Genomic DNA, 27,646 nt, shown 5'->3' with positions numbered 1-27,646 from the left:
CGAGTCACAAAAGTTTCCAATTTCCTAGGGACCAAAAAGATCAAAGAACGTGAAACATGGGGGTCCAATTGTGAGGGCTACGAAAAGTCAACAACCCAATGCCTAAGAAAAAGAGAGGAAAAAAGGAAGATGCAAATTCAAATGATGAATCAGCTAAAGATAAACATACAACAAAGCGATAAGAACAGGATCATTTTTTTGGGGAGGGATTGCGATAGGACAAAGGAATAATCAACGAATGAATATGAATGGGATCGACTTTTCCGATCTTTCTCGTTCAACCACGTTGACCATTTCTCATCATCCAATGGTCATCATCATCTTGACGAATTCATCGTAGTTGACCTGACCATCACCGTCCAAGTCCGCCTCTCTGATCATCTGCGCCACCTCCTCGTCCGTCAGCTTCTCCCCCAGATTTATCATTACATGCCGGAGCTGCACAAACCCAAGCACATAAGATTTTTTGTAACTTCTTTAAGTGAAAAATGAAAGATATTGATCTAAATTCGAAATGTCAACTGAAGTTGGAAAGCAAGGTTTGGGGAAATATAAGTCAGAGCCAATACTTTAGTGGGTATTTTTCTTCCGTACAATGTCTGTTCATTGCACTGGGACAAAGCGAAGGAGATTGATGTGGGGTTTATATATAGTTTATGCATGGACTGCTCCATAAAGTCAACAAAAAAGAAATTGAAAGCTGGCCTCATTAACATGTCCATATGCAAGGTTCCCAAACTTCGGAGCAATTGCACTTCCTCTTCTTCCATTCATATATTTTTTGAGATAATTGCAAAACCCGTTTTCCACTTTGCTCTTCGTTACAAGTACCATCCTCACGTCTCGAAACCTAGATTTTGCATCTCCTCGACGACTTTATTTGCCCTCATGCATGCCCCAGATTTATACCCGAAAAATGAAATCCGACATTGAAGATGGTGGGGGCAATTTGTGAATAAAATGCAACTTGGTGAATTATGTTGTGATTCAGAGAGGCAACTTGAAATCCAACAAAAGAATTGAGGGTGGAAATTGTAGTTTGAAACGCGAGGAGAGTATTCGATATGGAGAGGGTGATATTTGTAATTTTCCATTTTTTTCTTTTTGAAAAGTAGAAGTATATTAATAGATAGATTGGCGATTAAACATAGGGCATCGTGGGGTAGCACATATATACCGTAGATCTAAAGTTGATGCCCGTCCAATTATGCAAGACTCATACGAACCGTTCCATTTGGTATTGTTCATCATCTTATGTGAGGCCCATCGAATCAATGACTCGTGCGAATTTAGGGAATATGTATCTATCTACCTAACAATTGTCCAATTGCGAAAGTTGCTATCAACATGGAAACTAAAGAGGAACCCTGTTCAAAATTTATTTTCCTGAAGGCATTTAAAAGAAAACAATACGCTATAATTTCTTCACAGGGTCATGTAATCAAAGACGTTAACGTCGTGTAATCGAGGTGTATTCACCGCAATACGTAACCGACGTATTAAACAATGACTAACTAGCTTCTCCCTGCTGGCGTGCTGCATTGAATATAGAATTTCATGCGTCTACTCACTGCAGCATGCCAAATCTTGCAACTAATCAATTAACATGAAACCCCTCACATTTTACGCGCATCTGTGACTAATCTTTGCTTGCTATCGCAGACTAGTCGAGTGGCCCGAACATCGGATAATCATAGTATAATGTTGGTAACTCCTCGATTAATTGCATAAGCCGAATACGGGGATGATGAATCGATTGCTACGTACCTCGCTCTCTGATATGTATCCATTCTGGTCCTTGTCGAACACTTTGAAAGCCTCTTTCAGTTCCTCCTCTGCATCCGTTTCCTGGTCACGAACCATGCAATGTCATTTGAACTGAACATAAAGAAAAGCAGAGCGAACCGAAAATGAAAGAGAGGCAGCAGTTTGGTTACCTTCATTTTGTTGGCCATCAAGTTCAAGAACTCGGCGAATTCGATCGTGCCATTCCCGTCCGCATCGACTTCGTTGATCATGTCCTGAAGCTCTTTCTCTGTTGGGTTCTGATCCAACGACCGTATGACCGTCGCTAGTTCTTCGAGAGTAATGCAACCTGCAAAGTGCAAGCCAGGAAAAAGGCATGACATTGAATCCTAGCTTTTCTTGGAGAACAAGTGAATTTCTCCATGAAAGAATGGACAAGAAAGTAAGAAAAAGAGACTGACCATCGCCATCTTTGTCGAATAGAGTGAAAGCTTCCTTGAACTCAACTATCTGTTCTTGAGTGAGCATATCTGCCATGCCCTCTTCTTGGTTTTTGAGAGAGAGAAGATAGAGAAGAGAGAGAGAGAGCGAGGGGGTTGGTGTTTGAGCATGTGTAATGTGCAGCTCAATCTTAGCTGGGCTTATGTAGACTTCCAAGATTGAGAAGTTCGGGGGAGCATTAAGTTTCTGCAAAAAGAAAAATTAATAATACTAGTCAAATTAAAGTTATGACTAAACTTTTGGGTTCTCATGGTCATGGCCTTTGCAGAGAAGAATCAAATCAAATCAAATCAAATGCTCTCTCTCTCTCTCTCTCTGTAGCCGTCTCAGACCATGACCATTCATGTTTCTCTAGATAGGCATGGACTTTTGGGGAAGATGCAACCGAAGTGACATAAACAAAGTCTCCACTTTTTTCTGTTGTCTCTTTTTATTTGCTTTCCGCTTGGTGGTGTGAAAAGATTAACGATTAGACTAACCAAAATGACAGCTGTTAGGTTTTGGTGTCTAGGGGACAAAACAAGAAGTTGAGACTTTGAGAGCATTCAAAAAGACAGAGAGAGAGAGGGTATTGGGAGGCGTGTACTTTGTTTCCACAATATGACTTTTCTTTTTCTCGGCTTCTACCCAACCCCAGTTAGCACGCTGCGTTGCTTGCACGAGGGTTTCTTTTGTTGAAGCGGACTTTGCAACATCCATCGCATTCGCTATAGTTTGAAGTCGGACGATGTCCCTGAGCTTTTAAGGCCGAAGACGAAGTCTAAGATGCATATTAGTCGTTGCACACATAAAGGTGTGTACATGTTCTTTTAGCCAAAAGGGTTTTTGCCGTTGAACGACTCTAGACATTGTCCACCTTCAAGACATTGCCTGAAAGTTCACCTCACGTAATATGGGGCTGTCCAAAAATCCCAAGCTCGTGTGTAATGGTGCACCTCAAATTTTTGCGTGGCAAGGGTAGTGAAAAGCACATGATTTGGGAAATAATTAAGAAAAAAATGCATATAATTCTCTTAAGTTTTTGCATAACACTATGTGCAGACTCTGGTTTTAAATTTGCCTCGTTCATGTCCTTGAACATGTTGCGGAATGCAAGTGATCGAACAATAAGATATATAAAATAAAAAATAAATCAGGTATCAAATTACGTGATTCGATCAGTGTGACTTATGTCCATAGGGAAGTGGCATAAAATTCCACTATAAATTAAGCTACACATCGGAAATTACAATTACACTTAAGTCGTTCAAACACTTCTAGCTTCAATGTATAATTCACGAAAAAGTCACCTCTTGAATGCTTTACACAACATACACTTTTTAGATATAAACAAAAGGTGGATCCAAAATAGGAAATCCTTTTTAGAAATCCTACTCCAGCTACGAAACCACTCATATAGAAACCTACTTGAAATAGGGAAGTTTCCTTTTTGCACTTAATCTCAAGACATATTTTTAATAATCTCCACATTGGCTAGACATTACAATCACACTTGAGTCGTTCAAACACTTCTAGCTTCAAGGTATAATTCACGAAAAAGTCACCTCTTGAATCTACACAACATACACTTTTTAGATATAAACAAAAAGTGGATCCAAAATAGGAAATCCTTTTTAGAAATCCTACTTCAGCGAGGAAATCACTCAAATAGAAACCTACTTGAAATAGGGAAGTTTCCTTTTTTGCACAAAATCTCAAGACATATTTTTAATAATCTCCACATGGGCTCGACATTTGAGCCAAGTCACAATCACTTCATTGGAATCTAAATTTTGCCGCTACTCTTCTATGGCCACTCATGGACTCAACCGGCACATATATCTTCCAAGTCTAAGCCACACTTGAATTTTGCTATAACCGTGGATCTTCTTAGAACTCCAACTCCGCTTGCACTTTTAGCTACTCCATAAGAATTTTCAGACACAACCTCACTTACCGCAGATAAATCAAAATTGTCGTTGCATTCATATTTGTCAGGAGACTGAACATGCACCTTGTCAAACTCAACAACTCTATAGCAACCGTTGACTCTACAAGCACCACCACACTATAAGCACTAATTGTATCGAATATCGTGCTAGTAACCACTACCTCATGAGTTTTTTTATTGTAACTCTACCAGTGGAACAAAGTCCAAATTCATATAAACATTACCATAATCACTCCTACTAAAAAAAGTACTAGAGACTCGTCAAATGTAACTTCTCTATTAATAATATGTGAATTTAATACTAGGAACCACGACTGATGGTCGTGCCCACCTTGTGCATAATCTAGGAATATGTACTTTCTTGCCATCCCATCGAACTTATCATCATTCACTCAAGAATAACACAGACAACAAAATATTCTAAAAACTAAATAATTAGTAATGTTACCTTATTACACTTCTTCGGGAGTCCAACATCCAATCGCAATCGATGGATATATATTCACCAGGTAACTTACTGTACTAAGTACATTTGTCAGAAATTTCCTAACCATACCGACACTCAAGAACATTTAATGGGTCGCCTCTAATAATATTCTACTCATCAACTTTACAACCTAATTATGATTCACTAGCACTAGTGTGATGTATCATAATGCCTTCCTTCGTGCAAATATCGTTTATTAGCTTTGAGCAAAACTCCATGCCACCATTAGTTCGCGCATGCTTGATCGTCTTACTAGTCTTCATGCTACCGTCAGGTTGGCACTATTCATGCTAACACGAATACTAATTCTTCCTTTACCTACGCCTACTAAATCAGTAGGCGCAAGTTCACTAGGTTCTTTCATACTGATGTATTCACTCAAAATCAAATCACGAACCTCATCAAATGTGATCCAAATGAATTACTAACAACAGTAACAATATTATTCCAACTATCAGGCGATGAGAATAATAAAATCAAAGCAAGTACCTTATCATCAGAGTTAATCTCAATTGAACTCAAATACCTAATGACCACATTGAATTCATTGATATGCTCAACCGACGCACATTTGCCTATATTTAAGTGAAATAGACATTGCATCAAGTATACCTTGTTGATCGTAGAAGGCTTTTCATACATGTTTAACATGGCATGGCATTCATTAGTCATACATTTTCTTTTTCACAATATTAAACGCAACGTTACAAGACAATGTCAGCCCAATAACACCCAGCTCTTGTTTATCTAGCAATTCCCATTCATTGACTCTGGTTTCTTCCTAAACGGGTAGGTGCAAATTTCTCTGGTACAGATAAACCTCAATCAGCGTCTTCTAGAAATCACAATCCTTCCTATCAAATCCGTCAATTTTACTTTTCCTTCTTTCATCGCTATCAATTTGCTTCAACTCAACCGAGCTTAACTCTGATACTAATTGCTGAGGAAAACTATTGATCGAACAATAAAATAAATAGAATAAAGAAATAAATTGAATACTAGATTTACGTGTTTTGATCGGTGTAACCTATGTCCATGGGAGAGCAGTGCAGATTTTCACTATAGATTAAGAAATATAATGGATATTAGAACCGCATTCAAGTCACTTAAACCCTCTTGGTGTTTCCCAGCACCCAAGTACACCCAACAATTAACATAGTGTTTAGTCTTCACAATTTATTACTAAATATTCTCCCAATTTCACAAAGGAATTCACCAATCTTACCACAAGATTTATTGGTTTCAGCACTCTCTTATTATTTTAGGTGTAATTCATGAAGAAGTCGCCTCTTAAATGCTCTTTACAACAAGACATTTCTTATATACAAACAAGAGTTAGATCCAAAATAGCAAATCTCTTTTAGGAATCCTACTACAATTAGGAAACCACTCAAATAGGAAACCTACTTAAAATAGTAAAGTTTTTTTTTCGGGCTCAAATTTAAGACATATTCTCAATAGAGCAAATCCCATGATTTGCCTCCTGAGAAAAATCCCAATATTCCAAAACCGACCACGGGCCCTATTCGCTTAGTCATTTACGAAGCATTAATCTCCTTGAGACTCACCGTCACTCTATGATTGGTGACTGGTGATTGTCAAATCAAATTTGGTGCTTCGTTCAAAAGTAAGAACACAAATACATATTTCTTAAAACAGAGGATGCAAAGTAATTTCGTGATGAAAACTCATATGACCTTATGAATTTTCCCATGAAGTTACAGTGTACCCAGATGCCTACCAAACTAGGACTTTGCTTGTGATAATGAGCTCTAGGATGGTGCATACATCTATCAATGCTCGAGATATCATCTCTCCAAAATATCATGCATCTTCTTTGATTGACAAAGTCATTGGCGGGTACTCTATGAATTTGGGATATTTTTCAATCTAGGTGGGCCGAGTCAAAAAGGGGAAAAGACAATCTATCAGCAACGTGTCTCTTCTTGTAAGATATTAGCAAGAGATGGTGGACATAATTACGAACATAAAGAGCAAAAAAGCGAAACGTCGACGATGCATGTAAAAGAGGTTTTAGCCTTTCGCAAGTAGTGGAGTTAGAAATCTTCAAAAATTTGACTTGTGTCGGACTTGAAAATGGCAATGGAACTTGTCGTGTTGGAGAAATTAACAGCGTTCACATATCCACCAAAGAAAGTGGGGCAACCCAGTCGAAAACAAAAGGCTTCTCTCTTTCTCTCTTTTCTTTTGTCTTTGGCTTTTTCCTTTTCGCATTGTCATGGTGATCAACTCTTGATCACGAGAAAACATGGAACAGAGATTCATAATTGAGTTCGTTCCAGTTATGTCAAAATCACCTTTCGCTGACTATGATGGAACTGTTGTGAAAGCAGAATTGATTTACGTTTGATTATCGAGTGGTTATGTTGCTGTTTGTTTGTGCTAAAGACCATAATTCTATTCTCGATATGTGCAAGAGTATTATTTTATTTTTTTAAAGACGCGTTGAACTGAATCAGAAATGATTTAACCTGAGAATGGAGTTGAACGGTTTGAGATGGTTCCCCAATAAAACCAATGGTTGTAGCCTTGAAACTGGAAATGGAAGTGATCCTATGCCGGTTCTAAGTTCGTGGAGCTAGGTAATACACTGGTTCTCCTTAGAAGCGGACTTGCACCGATCGGTTTAGAAGCGGACTTGCACCGATCGGTCCAGGTCAGTTTAGTCCGGATCCTAGGTTGAATCGGACCGTTGCGCACCCTTAATATCTGCATTGGAATTTGAGCAAAAAATACAAGTGGGGCTAGAAAAAGAGAGACGAACCAAAAATGAATAAAAAAAACAAGAACAAAAAAGGACCTCAATGCCATTTACCCTATGGCAAGGACTCTCTCTCTCTCTCTCCGCGCTATTTGGTTAGGTGGCAAGTGGATCTTGACCAGGAGAGACCACAAAACAAGAATAAAAAAAAAGAGAAAAAAAACTAAATAAGCCCCCCTTAAATTTCCCAACAAAATATAGAAAAAATTATTCTAACTTTAAAAAATTTAATGATACACAAATTCATGATGACTCATGTGATTTTTTTATAAGCTTCCAAAGATTTGAGAACATTAGAAAAGAATATATTTTGTTTGAATAATTACAGATCAAATCACGCCTTCATCTAACAGCTTAAGCTTTTAGAATAGCTGACAGTGATCCCACAAAAATCTCATATGGTATAAGAGCTGAAGGTTCTGAGTTCAAATTTTTCCTGACTCCAGTTACCTCCCCAATTAAATATGTTAATGTCTTAGTACTAAGCAAAAAAATCGTAGTAAATATAAGGGGAAGTGTTAGAATAATTAAGCATTAAATCATGCATTCATCCAACAGTTGACGGTGATCCCACCAAAATCACACGTACTTCGAAATCTGAAAATCGAAAGTAAAACTCATGCTCGCAAATGAATTTATTTTCGACATCGAAAATTTCCATTTATTTCTGGTTTTCCTCATAGGTTTTCAATAGTTCGTGTCACACGCGCAAAGGAATTGGTCAGCTTTCATGTTTCATAAATGAGGCGAAGGTCGGTGGGGTCAGGTCATGCGTGACCCCGCACGGCTGTCGAAACGCGTTTTCTTAAATTCCTCCCAACATTGACACCGACACAAACGCCACCCCGCCTTCTTTGTTCCTTTTGGATCGTACGCGAGGAAAGGACGTTTGGAGAGAGAGGAGGTTTTGATCAATTCGGTGTGCCACACCACACGTAGCGGTTTTCATTCTGTACATGGCTAGACCCATTTCCCCTTTCACCCAACGGATACAATCGCGCTACGTAGTTTCATATTTGTACGATTTCCCATCAACTTGATGCTAGGACGTGTGTGTGTGAGTTGTGTTAAAGAGATCCCGTATCGAAAAACCGGTGTAGTCTGGAGGAGTTAATATGTTCTAGTTGGCTTATAACTCATTGGCTTAAATTTTTGAATGAATGTAGGTCCAACTTGATACGACAACATGAAAAAGTTGTGTCCATTGAGTTACCTTAATATTTTTTCTGAGAGGTTATCATTTTGTTTCATCGGGGCCTCGGCAATGGCCGGTTGAGGTCGCTGGACACAGGTGAGGGTTTGTGGCTGCCAAGAGCATCGCGGCCCTTGCCTAGGGCGGGTGACCTCCGTTGACCATTGCTGAGGCTTGGTGAACGGTGGAGGGAGATAGAGAAAAAAAGAAAAAAAGAAAAGGAAAGCAAATATAAAAATTAAGAAAATTACAAAAATTACAAAAACCATCCACATTAGCGATTTTCAGCTAAAATTGGCTAGAATGATTTTATTGGCAAATCGTCAAAAGATTTAGAACTAAACCGGTCAAATTAAAAAGGTTAAAACTAAATTAGCCACCATATAATAAATTTATTATTTTTTGGACAATTTTCCCTATTTTGGAGCACAAGAAATGTTCGGTGAGATTTTGTATTTGAATCGAGTCATCATTGCATCACTCAGATTCAGAGATTATTATATTTCTATCTTAAAACGTATTCTTTCAACTGAAAATACAAACTGTTCAAAAGTCTACGTTAGCTTGGGTTAACACTTGAATTACTCGTACTCAATTATATTTTTATTCAGACTTGAGTGGATGGCAAATCGACCTCTTGTACTAATTACCTTCTATTTAAATATCTCATCACAGTACTTGAATTAGTACATAAGAGCAACATAAGCCTAATATCCTCTTACACTAATTAACATAGTGACTTTTTCTGTTTTATCGGAGAAAATCCAATGTGTTGAAATCCAAAAAAAAAAAAAGAAAAGAAACAATGGCGGGTGAGGTTTAGGGATTTGATAACCTTCAATAAAGCCATGCTACAGAAGCAAGCTTGGAGGATAATACAAAAGCGCCATAGCTCAATGAGGTCAACTTATGAAGGATCTATATTTTCCTCGTCGCGACTTCTGGCATGCAGGGAAAGGCACTCGCCCATCTCGGGGGTTGTAGAGCTTGTTTATGGGGCGCGAAGCATCACAACCCTCGATTATGTGGGTTGCGGGTAATGGAAAGGGCATCAAGATATGAGAGGACACATGGCTTAAAAGGAGATTGATTGACCTGCTAATCGAGGGGAGCCTAGTATGATTGCTCATATGATAGAGAAGGAGGCGTCTAAATGGAAAGAACAGACCCTATGGGAATTTTTTTATGAAGAGACTGCTCCTCTAGATTCTCAGGTTATAGAGGATAGCGATATGATTAGGTAACGATCCTTAATCTACTGTGAGGATAATAATATATTCTGGACTACAAAAAATAGATAACAAATAATTATAAATTGTCGTGGGATTCACTCTTTCAAAAATTTGTAGCTTACAACATATTGTTATTCTTATAATGGCCAAAAAATTGTTATGCTAGCAAAGCCCCAGAGGATAAACTGGTGTAGTATTTCATTGCAAAAAGTATGCGTGACAAGAACATATAGAAACAAGCAAAACCGGATGTTAACGTGGCTTCCTCCTCCTTTCAAGTAGCACATGCTATTTGGACTAGAGTATTATGAGTGATTGGTTCCAGAGTGGGTTGGTTCAAGGTTTGTGGAATCAGGAACTAGCCCACCTGGTCTTAGAATCGAATCAAACGGAATCGACAGGTAAATAAATTTAATTTTTTCCCTTCTATTCCTTGGAAGGCTGCAATCGGATCTCGCTCTATGCAAGTTGTCATCCTTAGAATAGTTATCCTACCTATGCAATCATCATGTTTCACCCTTGTTAGGAAGTAAACCTCAGCAAAACGATTGTTAAAACATAAGATATGGCTCTTAAAAAAAGAATTAGTTGCACGAGCATAGCAAGGTCCCTCGAGTTCATTTACTATAAACTCATGGATATCCAACAGTACCCAAAATTAGGTTTTTCCTTTGGAGTATATGTCAAAATGCTCTTTCTACCAAGGATAATTTATTCAAGAGGAGAACCATACCTAATCTTATATGCGATTTGTGCCACCAGTGTACCGAGACAATTGAACATATCTTTTTGCTATATCGACGAAAAATGTTTGGTCCGGCTCGTCCCTAAAAATCGACATCTCAAACACTAGGCTTTCAACAATAGAGGAATGACTAGTCGAATTCAATCATACAGAACTTTTGAAGTGACTGGTCTCCTAGAAACCCTAATTCATTTTCAACCATGAGCTGAGAAGTGTTTGGAGTTGAAAGCATATCACTCTGATCTGATAACGGACGTGTTGAGTGCATATCAACCAAGATAGAACGCAAGTGTGCTAATCAATAAAGCCCGAGCCCAAATAAAGCTTTTTTTTCTAATCTTAGTCTAGTCCACTGTAACAATGAAGCGAATCAAGTGGAAGATTGGGTCGCCAACCAAAAACGAAATGTGCTTTCTTCAAATGGGGCCATCCAACCCCTTCAAGTTGAGTTCTTATATGTTCTAAAGCTTCTATAATGTCTGTTCAAACTTGAGGTTTACGAATGAAAAAAATCTTTATGACAGAAAAAATAAAACTAATCCCTTTGTCTAAGACATCTATTTGGTATTCACATCATTTCACGTTAGAACAAACCCAATTAATTCCTTACCTTGCCTGAACCCAAGTCCTAAGACTCAAAATTATTGCAACCCCTCATTACGTGGATTCCACACGCGAAAAAAAGTACAGAATGCACGATGATCAACTGCCATGATGACGTCGGTCCTATGGTTATAATGAGTCAACGGTCTTCGTTCGTGGCTTTTGGTCGTGTTCAACGATCATGACCAGAACTTCCAGGAGAGTCTGCGATGAAGTGAGCACTTGGAACGAGGGATGGATGGACCGGAAGAGTCCAAGGCCGTGTTCATTGGGGTTCGTGCTCTTCTAGAAAAGAAACGACCAGACTTCGGGAGGTCTTAAAGAACCGACCCCACCGCAACTGCCAGACGCGAGAAAAAATAAAGCAACTGATGCATTCACGAAGCTCGTAAGTTGCGACGCACATTGGGCCGGACCTCCCGAGCTCGTAGATTGTTCCGGGATTGTCCTTGGGCTCAACCTTGTCATTTAAGGGGTCTTAATTAGGGGTGTGCATTGGTCTCGCTCTAACTAGAAAATGTGGGACAAGGTCGGCCGGTTCTAAATGGTTCTCGAGAAGACTGATCCGATTTTCGATTCCACAAATTTGAGATCAGGAACTGAAATCGAGAATAAGGCTGCGCATGACAACTGCAACAACAGTGTTTGATTACATTCTTTTGTTCCGAATCGACAGTAGTAAATGCGTTTGTTTAATTTTTTGATTAAGGCACAATTTTGTCAAAAATTGTTCCCAGAATCAGTTTTGGAGCAGAATCAAGAATAAAAAAAAAGTAGCTTCTTGATTTTGGGAACAATTTTGAGAATCAATTTTTTTTTCTTTTTCCTTTTCTTGGTTTTTAATTTAGCTTCTAATGTCCTACGAGGACCGCCCTCACGGATCGACGAGAATAAAATATTTTAATAAAAATATTATTAATAAAAATATTTTCACGCATGCGCACTAGCTGATCCATGACCATAAAAAGAAAAAATATATTTTTAATAAAAATATTTTAATAAAAATATTATTAATAAAAAAAATATTTTACCTGCCATGGCCGGTGACCAGGCCATGGCAAAAAAAGAAAAAATATATATTTTTAATAAAAAATATTATTAATAAAAAAATATTTTACCTGCCATGGCCAGCGATCAGGCCATGGCAAAAAAAAAATAAAAATGTATATTTTTAATAAAAATATTTTAATAAAAAAAATTATTATTAAAAAAATATTTTACAGGCCATGGCAAAAAAAAAGAAAAATATATATTTTTAATAAAAATATTTTAATAAAAAAAATATTTTACCAGCCATGGCCGGTGACCAGGCCATGGCCAAAAAAAATAAAAATATATAATTTTAATAAAAAAATATTATTAATAAAAAAAATATTTTACCTGCCATGGCCCAAAAAAATAAAATTGTATATTTTTAATAAAAAATATTATTAATAAAAAAAATATTTTACCGGTCATGGTTGGCAACCAGGCCATGGCAAAAAAAATAAAAATATATATTTAAAAAAAATATTTTACCGGTCATGGCCGGCGAGCAGGCTATGGCCAAGAAGGAGGAAAAGAAAAAAAAGAAAGAAATATTAAAATATTTAAAGATATTATTAATAAAAAGAAATTTTGTGGCGTTACCAAAAGCATTTCTGTTCTTTTTCTATTCCAGGGACGGAATTTTGGGCCGTTAACAAACGCCTTAAAATGCTCAGAATCAATTCCGGGCACAGAATAAAAAAGAATCATTTCTGAGCAGAATCTGTTCCCGGGCACAGAATCGTTGTCATGCGCAACCTAAGTAATCCGGTTCCCAGTTTCACGTAAGAAATCGGATCAATTGAACCGCCCGGATAGGACCGACAGATCGGCGAACCCTTATTTGTAAACTTCGTACTGGGTGGACCGATTCCAAGGTGAGAATTGACCTACTTAAAATCGATAACCTTAAATTTTAATGGACTATCAAGACACAATTATCGTGATAGACACAATTATCAATAAATCAATCGATTGTCGTATAGGACTCGAAAGCAACTATGCACAATTTGCATTGCGAAGCGCCGAAAGTTAACCGTACCGTCAAAAGGTGATACTAAAAAAGAGCCCACTATTATTACTAACAATACCGCCAACGGTTAAAGAGCAACACCGAGCGCCTCAATTCCAAAACTAGACGGGAATACATTGCCATCTCACTCCGTAAGTGCCTTTGCTATTCTACTCTACGACTGGACCTCTCCGGGGTGGAATATCCGGCAGTATCACCGGCGGAGGCACATAGTCCGGTGGCTTTGTCGGTGGTCGATGGATTCCCGTGTCCTCATTTGGGCGAGGCGGCAGCACTTCAGACTCCGGGGGAGGCGCATGGGGAGTCGGCAGCGATGGCACCGGAGTCATCAGAACATCCGGCGCCGAAGGGAACCGTGACAGAGCTTTGCCGGGGAAGTCCGGCGGGTCGGACGGGTCGTGGAGTAGCAACCCAATTGATCTCGGGCCAATTGGTTTCCTCGAGGCAATCAATTTTCTGAGTGAATTGGATGATAATGGTACTGAGGAAGGAGGCATCTTTCTCATGGCGCGACGGCCAGCGATCTTGTGGGCAGTGGAACGGAGGTGATTTTGGGAAGGACTAAAGTAGGAAATCAAGCAGACGGTGGGGAGACACTTGTTCATTTGTGCGCGTGCCATGTCATGCAATGTCTAGTGACACATCACAGGGGTGTAATTAGATTTAGTAACAAAAATCCAAATGAGCAATACATAATGCGTTGAGTGCTTAAAGAGTCCTACACGCCAGTTTCATAAGGCCAACCGTAAAAGTCATGGTATCCATAAACTTATATTCACTTTTGGTGTTCATCATCAAATTCAGACCAGCTACTTGGTTGGATGTGATCTTTGTCACAAGCCAAAGCAATATACCATTTCCTTATTCCAATGGGTCCTCACAACATAATGTTATCATCATCATCGGCTTCACCTTTATTTTTCCAGGCAAGAAAAGAGAATATCTGCACCCGAGACATTTCCAGTGGAAAGGATACCTGCGTATGTGTCACCAGCATGCGTTGATGCAGAGCCATCACAATGGCCCATCTGCAATCCTCAACAGTGAACAGATTCAGCTTATCAGCCAAGTAACATGGTCAAGCAATGCTCGCTGAACCAGTAAGTAATCTCTAAATGGATTGGCTCTACTGCGTAGATTGGTGGGCAAGCCATGCCAAAGCGCGGCAAGAAACCTCACAACGGTCTGTATGCACCTGTGTTCAATAAATGAAAAGTTACTGGAGTAGTTACTGAAACTGTTCTAGAGACGGACATGTTCACCGCTCTTCACAAGACAATCCCATCATTCAGCGTTAAACAGTGTCATTTGAGAATATAATTGTGGCACCAATCCAATCACAAAAGACCACTCCTAGGGTGCTGCGCGCATGCTTCATATCAGAATTCTTCCTTCGGTCCTTCGCAGTACAAATTGCCGGCCTCTTGCTTATTGGTTACTACGTGTTTTCCAATCCTTTCAAGAGTTGTATAAAGAAGTTTCCAGTCAATCACATGGCATTGCTAGTGTTGGCTTAACTTATGGACATGTCTATTCATTAACAAGACCGGTTAATTTGCTTTATTATGTCTCTCTCAGTATAAGCCCTTTCTTCGTGGATTCCTGCAATGTGAACTAGCTCCTGAAATTGGTGGACTACATAACACATCCTTTCTTTGTAAAGCTTCTTCGATACTTCAATCGTCTTCTTCTTTTTCCGGCTTTGTGGGTGCTTGGCATCTTTAGGAACCATGTCTGACAAGCTCGACGAAGGCTGGCGATTAGTGATCGGATCATCCTTATCATCAGGGCCAAGCTCAATCACAGCAAAACTGTTGCATGTAAAAAAGGGTAGCGGAGTTTTGGCTGATGTCTGTTCCTAGAAGGGCACTTGATGAATTGATGAATCGAGCTAGACGGGGTAGAGAAGATATGTGGAAGTCGATAGTGACCCTTTCTTGCTCTCTGGCACATGAGCCGGTGACAAGTTTTGGCCGGGATGCTAGTAACATCTGTCGGTGTGACCACAAAATGGGGAGCACTGACAATCTCGTGCAGTCATCACAAAAGCGAGGAAACGCATCTAGAGGCTCGGTCAAACAGGCTAATCTCTTCACTAGGAAAAGTCGGTGTGGCAGCTGTTCATGTAATTTTTCTCGGTTAATAAAATACTTCGCAGGAAGCAAACGAGATGAGAATGGCAATCCAGTGCTTTAGTCACAGGGATAAAACATATGGTGATGTCTTGTATTTGTTGATCAGCAGGCTTGAAGCAGCAATAGCAAAGCTATGGTTGCTAGTGCTACTGCCGAAGGCCTGCCAGAAGCTAAGGGGATGCTGAGGAATCTATCCTCCTGTGAGATCATGAGCTCGGTCACCACCATTTGCGGGGATAGAGCAGGCATCAGTTTCGGCTTGGCCAATTTTACTCGGCAAACACCTATTGCTCTGTCCATCCACACGTACTCGATCTGATTCAGCGAGGAGTTGCTTTGGACACAACAGGAAGCGTTTGCATGTCGTCTTAGAAATCTGAGCTTGAGTTTTCAGGTGGCCCAACAGAGAGCAATTCTTTCTTCGGCTGTCGGAATCTTGCACTCAGACATAGAGGCAATAAAGAAGAATAGTTATACCCTCCTCCCTGTCAAAGCCTTCACTTCGAACTGGCAACTCAGTAAGGGTAACAGCTTAAAACCATGGACAGGGCACAGTTCACGTCGATTTGAAAAGTGATGCTGAGCTTACACTGTCAATGTGCTCCCGAGTATTATGATACTTCTGGCGCTTCGGTGAATCTGGATTATCAATAAAGGATGATCTTCCAGCAAATTATTAGCGTGTATATAGATAGTGGTTTTGAAAAATTAGCAGCCGTGTCTAAACAGAGAACACAAGTTGTTCATCCGTTCAAAAATGAGAAGACAGGCTGATTTCCCACAAACTACAACTATATAGGCAAAAGTAACCGAAAATTAAGATCCATACAGATCATACATCATTACAGCAACGGGTATCTATGTATCCTCATAATGGAACGTGAGTTTCATTCAGCAAATTTTCTCCATGACAAGATATTTGATGAAACAAATCTGTCATTTCAAGGTACAGAAGGCACATCAAAGAGGATCAATCTACAAATTTGTTTGGTTACAGAGGAGAGTTCACTTATCCAACTCCAGCAAATACATAAGAAAACTGGAGATTCCTCATCCGTCATCCTTTTTCAACTAGGCGCCTTACCAGTGACCCTCTGAGCAATCCATCCAAGACCATCGAAAAGGCCATCGCCTGTGAGGGCAGAACAAGCTTGAATGTGCCAATCATGGTTCTTGATGCTGTGAAGAGAGAGTGCATCGGTTATTTCTGCCGGGGTCATGGCATCTTTCAGGTCTTGCTTGTTTGCAAACACCAACAACACGGTCTGCTGAAGTTCCTCACTTGCAAGCAACCTGAATAGTTCGTCTTTCATGATTGAAATCCGTGCTCTGTCAGTGCTGTCTATCACTACAATGACAGCATGAGTTCCGCGATAGTATGTGGCCCATGATGTCCTTAATCTTTCTTGCCCGCCAAGATCCCAGACCTGATAACAAGCATCATCACAAGAATAGCAAGATCAGTTTATTGACGGACTGAATTCATTAAACCAGCGTTTTCTACCACTTGAAAGATCATTGGCCATCATATGTGCAGTCCATCTTATTAGTACATGAGCAGTATAAAAACTCACATGTCTAGTTCAATCTGACGGATGCATCATGAGACCATAATCACTTGCATATGTTAGATTATCTATCTGATTTCCCAGTCAATCTTCCTTTGGATTAATGACTCATCTAACGAACTGAGATACATTTCAGAGCCGTTTTGTTTGAACAATCTTAATGACTAATCCATGAATTATTTCCTCATAAAAAGACTAGTCTTGATCAGTGAAGACGCAAGATGACAGAGAGCCAAATATAAAAACAGAATGGCATTATTAACCCTCGTGTGAAATTGTTGGCTTGAACTGGCTCTACCAAAGATACTAAAGTAAATATAACTGAAACATATAGAGGCCTATGTGAAATTGCCGAGACAATGTATTGAAGGACGAAAGCAGATTATCACAATCCAAAGTATCCAAGTACTGCCATCATCCAAACACCTTAAAATGATGATCAAAACAGAATGCAGCACGCAACACGATGAAGGCAACATGTGTTGCGAGTACCTAAGCTCAACAATCATCAGGAGTTTGACAATTTTTTTTTGGTCAGATAGGAGTTTGACAATTTACCGACACAGAAAATCAAAACCATCTAATTTAATAGAACATCAACTTATAAATGAAATCATATTTCAGAAATGAAACCCTATTGCCAAAGCTTGCGCTCTTTCGTCGATATGGTAGAAAGAACTCTTTTCATCAAGAACCTTAAGCAAAAGAGTTGTCCCGGAAGCAAGACAAGCTATGATAGTCTGCAATTCCAAATCTTTAACAAACAAAAGCAAGAGAAGTTCTTGTGAGCTTCAAATCTTTAATTTAAGTAATTCGAGCAATGATCAACAAAAAATCCAGGCTCCACGGCCCATTAAACAAAGCTGTTATCTTATCACAGATAAACACAAACATACATACTCAGAGGGTCGAGATCATAACTGAAATCACAAAGTTCAACCAGCCAATTAGCTAACTAGGTGATATAGCTCTCTTGTGCAGGCAATGCATAACACTTTTCAAGGGTGATCACAACTCCAAAAAAAGAAACTCTATAAAGTAGACTCTAACATATTACAGCAACCAATCGAAACGGCAGCCCACAAGCTTAAATCATCTACAGGACCGCCATCACACGAAACTCCAAATCCCAAACCCCAAGCACTGATGGGCACAATCAAAGATCACATTTCCCACCACTAATTATGAGAACCAGCACACAGTAAACGCACAAAACGGGGTTAGTCGTTACCGCACCTCGAATCGGATATTCTTGTAAACGACCTCCTCGACGTTGCTCCCGACGGTCGGGTGCGTCGTGACGACCTCTCCCAGATGCAATTTGTAAAGGGTGGTCGTCTTCCCGGCGTTATCCAACCCCACGACCACGATCTTGTACTCTTTGGCCGGGAACAACATGAACCAGAACCTCGATATGAACGCTCCCATCCCTCACCGCAACACCTACATCGTCTCCAACCCAATAATCAAATCCACCCCAAACCAAACAAACCCAACGCGGAAAACGGAGCAAAAAATCGGTAAAACCTAAAAAGGCGCAAACTTTAAGAGCGAATCGCAAAGAACCAAAGGCCCAGCAAACGAATCGATCAGCTTGTATGCTAACAAGAAGGTAAGCAAGAGATCATCAAGATGGGTACGCAGAATCCATTAGAACCGAACCTGAAATGGGGAAAATTGGGCTGGGAAGATGATCTTTCGCCGGGGTTTTCGGGTTCCAGAGACGCGCGGCAGAGGAAAAATCGATTCTTTAGGAGATAATCAAGAATCAATCCGTGGGATTTAGGCTAATAGTTTCAGATCGCGATCGACTTGCTTTTGTTCTGGCAAAAAGGAAGAGAGAGAGAGAGAGAGAGAGAAAAGAGAGAGAGGGCTTTGAGACCGCGCGGAGTTTTGTGTTTCCGTAGGCGACTCCGAGGTGGCGGAGGAGTGACGGGAGTTGACTCGGCACCACCACTCCTGCGCGGAGATGACGTGGCACGCCACGTTGGCTTGTGAGGTGTATGAGTCATCAGTTTATGCTTGGGATAATGACATAAACGGTTCCTGAACTTTGGTCCAACGTGCAACGTGATCCCTTAATTTTTAGATCATGTTTAATGTAGTTCCTGAATTATAGCTAAAAGTTCATAGGGTCTATGAACTTTTAGTTATAGTTCAGGGACGACATTAAATATGAACTAAAAGTTCAAGGATCACATTGAAACTAAAAGTTTAGGGATCGCATTGTATATTGGACTACGATTCATAGACTGTTTGTGTCGTTTTCCCTTAATGTTTTAAGCCCTAGGCCCTTCGAACAGTGTAAATTCCACGTGAGGCTCATGTAAAAATCGAAGATTGTGATACGCCGGGCTATTGCTCGTATACTCGATGCGCCTAAGGAATCCCATCCTTACGAAGGATGAGTGTTGGATTGGATCGTGGAATAGAATAATCTCATGAGTAAACTAAAGTCCAGTAAAATCTAGATGTTTTGCTTTTTTATGGCATGTTTCCTCTTACTCTAGAATAAATAAAAAGCAAAGCCAAAATATAATAACGAAGAATTTGGTATTCGACGGCAAAGACCAAATGATGTATGGATTAGATTCCACATTTGGTAGGGGAACTATTCGCATATGAGCAATGCTAGAAATAATAAAAAGTTCTCACTAATAAATCTTTTTATCGTATGATGTAGCTCTTTTAATTAAGTCTTATCACCTAACGTATCGATTTTTACACATTTTGTGTAAGTTTCATGAGAGTAGAATTAAAAGAGTTAAAGTACGTGTACGGTAGGATCCGAATGAAATGAAAAAGTGAAAAGAAAATTTGGAACAAGATTTGTTGTTATTGAGTATATATAGTCATATAAGTGACATTACATCCTTCGTAAGAGTAAAAATATTCTAATAAAATGACAATCGAATTCGAGTTTCGGGATATTTGCAAAATTAATTTTGAACTCGTCTCTTGCGATTCGAAAAGCGCTATCTATATAAGGTCCGTCTTAGTTCGAAACGGGTCGAATTCCTTGTAATAACAAACCCGAACCACTCGCTCGTCAAAGCCGTTCCTAATCTGAGGTTTGCCCAAAAGTCAAAACAAAAACGGAAAAAGGATACCTAGAAATCCACCAAAAGAAAAGAAAATAAAAGAAAAGCAGAAAATATCGTTAGGCAAGAAAAAGGTCGTATGATCCTACCGTCCCTATTGTTCCGGGCCCCCACACTCCCCCTAGGTTGATCCCTCCAGATCAGTCCAATAGCCATGCGCCACGTGGCTTAAGCCTCCGCATCCTCCCGCATGTCCATATTGAGGGTGAGCGGCTCCGGGGTTAGTTCAAGTTCCACCTAGAACACCGCCGTCGGAAACTACCCCATCACAGATTTCAATCCTGTATTTTTAATTGAACGATTGCAACAGGTTCCGTGATTTATCCAGATTCCATTTAATTGCATAGAATCATCATTTTTAATAACCACCTTTTATCGCTATAATTCATCGACCACAACTCTTATTTAAACACATGAGAATATAAAAACATTAATAAAGTAAAAATCTCAATTATGGATATCGCCGGAAATGAAAGTTTAGACTAGTAGTTTTAGATTACACGCTCATCATTGGGCGTCGTGGAATATGTCACGATTGCGTGGAGACATCGAACAAGAAAAAACACAAAGACTTGTCTCAGGTTTCAGGTCGCCTGGGGCATAGAATCTATCTTTCGGAACACGTTCCTCAATTGTTTGAACTCGGAACGGACTTGTTTTCCGATTCTTCATTATATACCCCGAAGCCATGCGCGCCCCTAACTTCGTATCGCACTTTCCGGCCCCTCGCGGGGTCGTTTCGGTGCGAAACGGCGACCCCTTTGCCCCGCGACCCTCAAGGCTCCAACGATCGCTCCCCCGAACGACACTCCCAAAGCTCGAAACGGGCCAAAAAGCAGGCGCTCCTCTGTTTCTCTCCTTTCCCCTCTTCGTAAACTCCGCCGCTCTCCCAAAAAACCCATAAGCAACTCCGCCTTCCTCTCGCGTCCTCTCCTCCTCCTCCTCCTCCTCCTCCTCCTTCAACAATCACCAGCTCCGACCACCCATCGCCGCCCTCCATTCTCGCGCTACCTCCCCAACCCCCTCGGAGCCTCGCCGTTCCGTTCCGTTCCGTCCCGTCCCGTTCCTACCATGGCGGCGCAGTCCCTCCAGTTCTTCGCCGGCTCGCCCAGCGTGGCCTTCCTGACCAAATCCAGCCACCACCCCAAGCCGTCCTTTCCCACCACCGTCCGCCCCTTCCCCGTCGCCTTCCCCGGCCTCTCCGTCAGAGCCTCGGCCGCCGAACCCATCCCGCCGTCCCCGTCGGCTCCGCGCGTCCTGGTGTCCGACAATGGGACCGGAGCCGCCGCGGTCTCCTCGCCGCCCCCCCGCCTCGCCGGCGGCGGAGGCGAGGCGGCGGCCATCGAGGTGGATGCGGTGACAGAGGCCGAGCTGAAGGAGAACGGGTTCCGGAGCACGCGGCGCACGAAGCTGGTGTGCACCATCGGCCCGGCGACGTGCGGGTCGGAGCAGCTGGAGGCGCTCGCGGTCGGGGGGATGAACGTGGCGCGGATCAACATGTGCCATGGCACGCGGGAGTGGCACCGCCGCGTCATCGAGCGCGTCCGGCGGCTCAACGAGGAGAAGGGGTACGCCGTCGCCGTGATGATGGACACGGAAGGAAGTGAGATTCACATGGGCGATCTTGGTGGGGCTGCTTCCACGAAAGCCGAGGTTCGTTTGTGGGTTCCTTTCTTTTTTCCTGATCGAATTTACATTTATCATTTAAATGGTGTGACTTGTTAAGGTATGCTGAGTTGAAGCTTGATTGAACTGGAGTTTTGGAACTTTGGACTTGATTGAGTTAGTTGTAGTTGTTTGGTGGGCAAATGGGTGTTCGTGCATTCGTTTCACATGCTTTGGTTCTGTATTCTCTGACCATATTTGCGTAAGATTGTGATACCTCAGGTTTCCAGAAAAAGAAAAAGGAATGGACTTGATGAAACTACGTTTCTATTGTTCTCCATATAGTGCAACCCACATGCATAAAATTTGTGAGGAATAGTAAATTCCGCGATGCAAAGACCTTTGCCCGGGTGACATGTGAACTAATGTGCTCTTGCTGAGATGTCAAGGCATGATTTTTCACTCAATCATGGAACTCTACCAATTAATGCATGCACTTGATAGGTATCTGATGATGCATAACTTTTCTCTAATCAAACGCCGAGTCAAGGGCAAGACGGGGGACTACACTGTCCTCTATTGTAATTTACACCCAATATGTGCACATCATACTTGAAATTGCATTGGTGCTGATTCAATGCAAGGGCTTTTTTATAGGACTTAGTACAGACTGACTAGGAAACGGAGTTTTGCTTATGCGTGCTTTTGTGCTTGTGTTGGGTGCATGCTTCATAGGAACAATGTGAACGTTTTTGCTTTCTTATTGTTAGGTTCCGTTGTTCTTTCAGTGGTAGCTGCTTGTATTTGTGGAGTGAAATTTTATGCTGAACAATGGTCTCTTTGCTGATCGATAATTCTTATCTTTCGCCTTGGGCAAGCTGCTTATCCTGTGTACAGGGCTTTTTAGGGGGAATGAAAAGCACTTTATTGAAACAGAACCAAGTTAAAGACTCACACAGAAAGTATACATTACGAAGTATTGGAGGAAGGATATGGAAAAATAGGACAGAGATAAACATCAAGTGGAAAAATCCAAACTAAGCAGTCTAACCAATAACGTGGCTAAGAGTAGTCATCTTCTGATATATCGATCAAGCTATAAAAAATCGTCATAGTAAGGGCTTTCCAACTTTTCTCTGTGAGTCCGACCAAAAAATAAAATAAAATTTCTCTGTGAGTCTGAGTCCTTGATGCCATTCTGAGCAAGCTGTCCTCTGGGGTTTTAATGCCCCGTATTCTTCCTCTTGTAATTGACTTCTTCCAAGGACCAAAAAGCTTGTAATGATTTGAAAATTTGACCTGCTTGCTGTATTATAATCTGTCTTGTCAAATATTGTATATCTTCACACTTTGCTACCAACCAGGATGGCATTCCAAGAAGTTTGTTATTTTATTTGTCTGGCCACTTTGGAGATAATATTCTTCTCTAGTTTACGTTTGACACTCTTCTGCATATAATTTTATTTGCTGAATTTTTATCCGAACTCTGCTAATATTCAGGTGATATGCCTCTCTCTTTCTCTGAACTGTGGCCCTACTGTGTTTTTCATGCCCTTTGAGCCTGTCAAAATTTCATCTTTTTTGTAGTAGTCACAATTGGACCTTCTACAGTGGCCTAATGCAAAAGATTCGGCCTGGATTTAAGTGATTGCTCATATACCTAGAGGAAAGAGTTAAATTTGAAATGTTCTCCATGTAGTAACAGTTGGATTAAAATAGTTCCACAGAGTGGTGTTATAACCTTTTACTGTTGATCAGTTTGCAGTTTTTGTGGCAGATGGCATTGCTTGTAAAAGAACTTTTCTTTAACTGATTGTGCTTTTGTCAGGACGGTGAAATATGGACTTTTAGTGTGAGGGCTTTTGATTCCACTCTCCCTGAACGAACCATCATTGTGAATTATGATGGTTTTGCCGAAGGTAATAACTTATGGAAAATCTCGTTCATTAAAGAAACAATTGTTATTTCTGTGAGATCATGCACTGCTTACTGTGCTTTTGTTTTGTTAATCTGCTGAAATTCACAGATGTGAAGGTTGGGGATGAACTCCTTGTGGATGGTGGAATGGTGAGGTTTGAAGTGATCGAGAAAATTGGTCCAGATGTTAAATGTCTATGTACTGATCCAGGACTTTTGCTTCCACGAGCTAATTTGACTTTCTGGAGAAATGGTAGTCTAGTTCGGGAACGTAATGCAATGCTCCCGACAATTTCTTCAAAGGTTTACCTCTGTCTTTATGTATTTGTTTTATGCTGACAAATAATGTTGAAAACTGAAAAAGGATAAGTTACCATCCAAATATTGATGTCAAACAAAATATTGATCGTTTGTTGGATGAACCTAAACCTATGTTGAATGTCTCATGTTTAGGACTGGCTGGACATTGATTTTGGGATTGCCGAGGGTGTTGATTTTATCGCGATATCATTTGTCAAGTCTGCTGATGTTATAACTCATCTTAAGAGTTACATTGCTGCCCGCTCTCGTGATGCGTAAGAACATATACCTTGCGACTCATGTATAGTGAATTAGTTATATGTAATTTGTATTGTGAAGGGCCAATTGCATGTCTTGTTCACTCAATTTTGCAGGGACATTTCTGTCATTGCAAAGATAGAGAGTATTGACTCATTGAAGAACTTAGAAGAGATCATACTAGCATCAGATGGAGCTATGGTTGCCAGAGGCGATTTGGGTGCTCAGATACCACTTGAGCAGGTCCCGTCAGCTCAACAAAAAATTGTTCAGGTCTGCAGGCAGCTTAATAGACCAGTTATTGTTGCTTCTCAATTGCTCGAATCTATGATTGAGTACCCTACACCAACTAGAGCCGAAGTTGCAGATGTTTCAGAAGCAGTTAGACAGAGAGCAGATGCTCTGATGCTCTCTGGTGAGTCAGCCATGGGTCAGTACCCAGAGAAGGCATTGACGGTCTTAAGGACTGTCAGTGTGAGAATAGAAAAGTGGTGGAGGGATGAGAAACGCCATGAAGCTATGGAACTTCCACCTATAGGATCTTCATTTGCAGACAACATTTCGGAAGAGATATGCATTTCTGCTGCCAAGATGGGTGAGTAATTGTGGCTTAGCTCTTCTCTACAATTACTTTCAATGCTTGGCAAATGAGGGCATAGATTCTTGAAAAAAGTAAAGGCTGTAGGACTTCATAGATACATCCATGACAGCAAACTTTTGACAGATGTCGTGTGTATAGCGTATATCTATTCTTTGTGTTGTCAATTAATATCACTTGTCATTGCTGTACTCCATTGAAAGATAGGACATTCATAACTTTGCTTTGCTTCTGATTACTGAAATTCGAATGAAGCTTAAGTGAAAACTTTGCCCTAGAATAACTTGGAGGGGATACCTGTTCCATGTCATCAGACGTTGGTTTACTTTGTTGCATTATTCTTTTGGCATTCTTTTGGCGATTCTTCTTGTTGTCACAAATACTGTTGTGCCATTATCTATTTTGTTCTGGAACATAGTTGACAATTGCAATGTTGACCTTGAAACTGTACCAATGTCTTCTCCGTAGTTGTAAAGAGATGCTTTTCTGGTCCTTTATGTCTAATGAGTTATATTATATATTTTTTTGCAGCCAACAATTTGGGGGTGGATGCACTTTTTGTCTACACAACATCCGGGCACATGGCGTCTCTCCTCTCGCGATGCCGACCTGACTGCCCAATTTTTGCTTTCACAACTACAACATCAGTGAGGAGGCGTCTGAACCTTCAGTGGGGTCTGATACCGTTCAGATTAAGCTTCTCCGATGACATGGAAAGCAACCTCAATAAAACATTCTCTCTTCTCAAGGCCAGGGGGATGATCAAATCGGGTGATCTTGTCATTGCTGTTTCCGATATGCTGCAGTCTATTCAAGTCATGAACTTACCCTGAAGAGAACTTGTTTTCCGTGCGAGTAAATTGTGTTAAGCGGTAATTCTGGATTACGATGATTATCAGAGTTTCAACGACGGGGTCGCCGTCAAGAAGTTCCTTTTTCTGATGTTTGCTCATCCTGCTTTGCATTTGTATGCATTTGAGCCTGAGGCTGGTTCTGGAATCTCCTGCTTGGCTTTGAGCTGCTGACAATGCTCAGCAGAGATAATGATAAGCTATGTGTCCTGGTTGCAAAGTTCGAGCAGGAAGTTGGAGCGATTGTTTCCATTTTTTTCCCTGGTTTGATAATACCGGACAATGTAAGACTCTCTTCCTCACTTAATTATTGAATACTGTACCGAGGGATCCTAAACTAAGCATTACTATCTGCGATAAATGAACCTATTTTGGAGATACCGATGTAGTATTGTACATGCAATATGAGGTTTCGAGAGTTCGGAAGAGAATGTTGTGTCGATGGTGATTTTGAACCTTTTAAACGAACCATAGCTGAGGAGAACTCAAGGAAGATTCAAAAGTTCTTTGGACCGACTAGACTCTAATACTAGGAACACTCTGAGAATCTCTGTAGCTGAGGCTGCAAGTGTTGGAACCTGAGTACGATCATCCCCTTTTGCTCCTCGCGTTTGCAATCCACTATGTGATTTACAAAAGGTTATGGAGCAAACTGCCGTTACCATATCTAAGTCACCAGATTAGGGTATTTGATGACGCGTAGTGTCTTCAGCTGATGCAGAAGGCCTGTAGGCAGATGGTGGTTACTCTGTACAGTTGAACCGATCTTGGAACTTTACCTTAAGCACACAAACTCACAAAATCTGCTAGCTAAGACAGCATAACCATATGGGAATACACGTTCATTAACAGCAAGTTGTGCTTGCTTCTAACTCTGACAGGACAACCAGTGGAAAAATACATGAAACACGCACCACCAAGAAAAACAAAAGTTTGATATCTGCGTTGTTCAGGATGGGCAAGGTTTGTTCATGGGCTTAGACAATGGGTTTCTCGCTTAAGCTCATATATACATGGAAGTGCACACTGATGGGCTTCCCACACATGGGGATCCAGAAATGTTTCTCTGTAAAACTTAGTCAATGGTTATTTTTTTAATTAAATTAGTGTTCTTACACCCACAAAATAGAAGTTGGCTATGTGCAGGTTTTGTTTGTGTATAGCAACCACCTTTTCACCATTCTAATTATTAAGCTTTAGCAATCTATGGGGTCAACGTCATAATGAAGTGTGAATACGTCCAATTTTGCTTGATTGTATATCTTCTGAGAAATCCGATGGGGGGCCAACTTTAGCTGTTGGCCAAAAGAACATAGCATAACATAGAAGCCTTGACCTACTTCACAGTCGTAGAAAAACGAGCGAGGGCAAGAGCCGCCACCGTACGCGATAAGGTGCATTTCGACGAGGTCAAACAGGATGCGCCAATGCCCAAGAAGGGTGCGTTTGGAGATATGCTGACGCCGAAGTTGCTTGCACTCTATCTCCTTATTATTCTGCATTGATTTATGTAGTTCACGCTTTGCTCTAGTTATCTATCTCCAACAGCTTTGCAATATTTGGTTCCATGCGCTTGATTGCCCATTGATAGAAGCAGACATTCATGGACTATGGAGGTGTTTTTCTCCAAAAGTCAGGCATTCAAATTGGTTGTACAAACTCGTGCAGCAATGTGCATTCGTTGCGTGCCATGAGTCATACCCATTTTTCGATACAAGAACAAGTACACAGTCAACATCTAGCTGCACGAGTCTTTTGCATGTTTTGCATTCACACGATGACTCCTGAAGTTATCTCTCACTAGGATCATGATAGCCTTTCATTTGACTGAGTAATTGACTGTTGGGTTGGGATACAGTGAATCTCGATTCGAATAGCAGTGTCTCCCGCTCATATTAACCTCGTGGGACCACGTTTGTCATCTTATGAGTGAAGTCTTATTCGATACATGTGGACGGGTGGTTTTCGTGTATTTATAAAAATTAATTCACCCATTCAGTAAGGATAGCCCATGTCATAAAAAAATTCGTAAATTT

The 27,646-nt window shown here is 40.7% G+C and overlaps 3 protein-coding genes across 3 annotated transcripts; 1 reads left to right on the top strand and 2 right to left on the bottom strand.

Annotated features, from left to right (window-relative positions):
* Positions 1-128: 128 nt before the first annotated feature.
* LOC115690639 (calmodulin-like protein 11) lies at positions 129-18,828 on the bottom strand. Its single transcript, XM_030617055.2, has 5 exons — positions 18,816-18,828; positions 2,208-2,327; positions 1,938-2,095; positions 1,768-1,848; positions 129-438 (listed from the first exon to the last, which is right to left on the bottom strand). The coding sequence occupies exons 2-5, from the start codon at positions 2,281-2,283 to the stop codon at positions 301-303; spliced, it is 453 nt and encodes a 150-aa protein (XP_030472915.1). The 5' UTR covers positions 2,284-2,327; positions 18,816-18,828; the 3' UTR covers positions 129-300.
* Positions 16,219-18,851, bottom strand: LOC115690678 (uncharacterized). The gene is made up of 3 exons (XM_030617113.2): positions 18,643-18,851; positions 18,217-18,423; positions 16,219-16,839 (listed from the first exon to the last, which is right to left on the bottom strand). Exons 2-3 carry the CDS (start codon positions 18,406-18,408, stop codon positions 16,480-16,482), a joined length of 552 nt encoding a protein of 183 aa, XP_030472973.1. The 5' UTR covers positions 18,409-18,423; positions 18,643-18,851; the 3' UTR covers positions 16,219-16,479.
* A 2,048-nt stretch (positions 18,852-20,899) lies between these two features.
* LOC115690662 (pyruvate kinase isozyme A, chloroplastic) lies at positions 20,900-25,951 on the top strand. The gene is made up of 6 exons (XM_030617094.2): positions 20,900-21,734; positions 23,515-23,605; positions 23,713-23,906; positions 24,057-24,178; positions 24,278-24,756; positions 25,291-25,951. Exons 1-6 carry the CDS (start codon positions 21,153-21,155, stop codon positions 25,590-25,592), a joined length of 1,770 nt encoding a protein of 589 aa, XP_030472954.1. The 5' UTR covers positions 20,900-21,152; the 3' UTR covers positions 25,593-25,951.
* The last annotated feature ends 1,695 nt before the right edge of the window (positions 25,952-27,646 follow it).

The sequence above is a fragment of the Syzygium oleosum genome, unplaced genomic scaffold, assembly GCF_021117445.2.
Source record: "Syzygium oleosum isolate NSW1041296 unplaced genomic scaffold, Sole_v2.1 Sole_v2.01, whole genome shotgun sequence".
Taxonomy (NCBI): domain Eukaryota; kingdom Viridiplantae; phylum Streptophyta; class Magnoliopsida; order Myrtales; family Myrtaceae; genus Syzygium; species Syzygium oleosum.
Note: the sequence above shows the minus strand (reverse complement) of the source record. Positions and strands in the feature narration are given on the sequence as shown.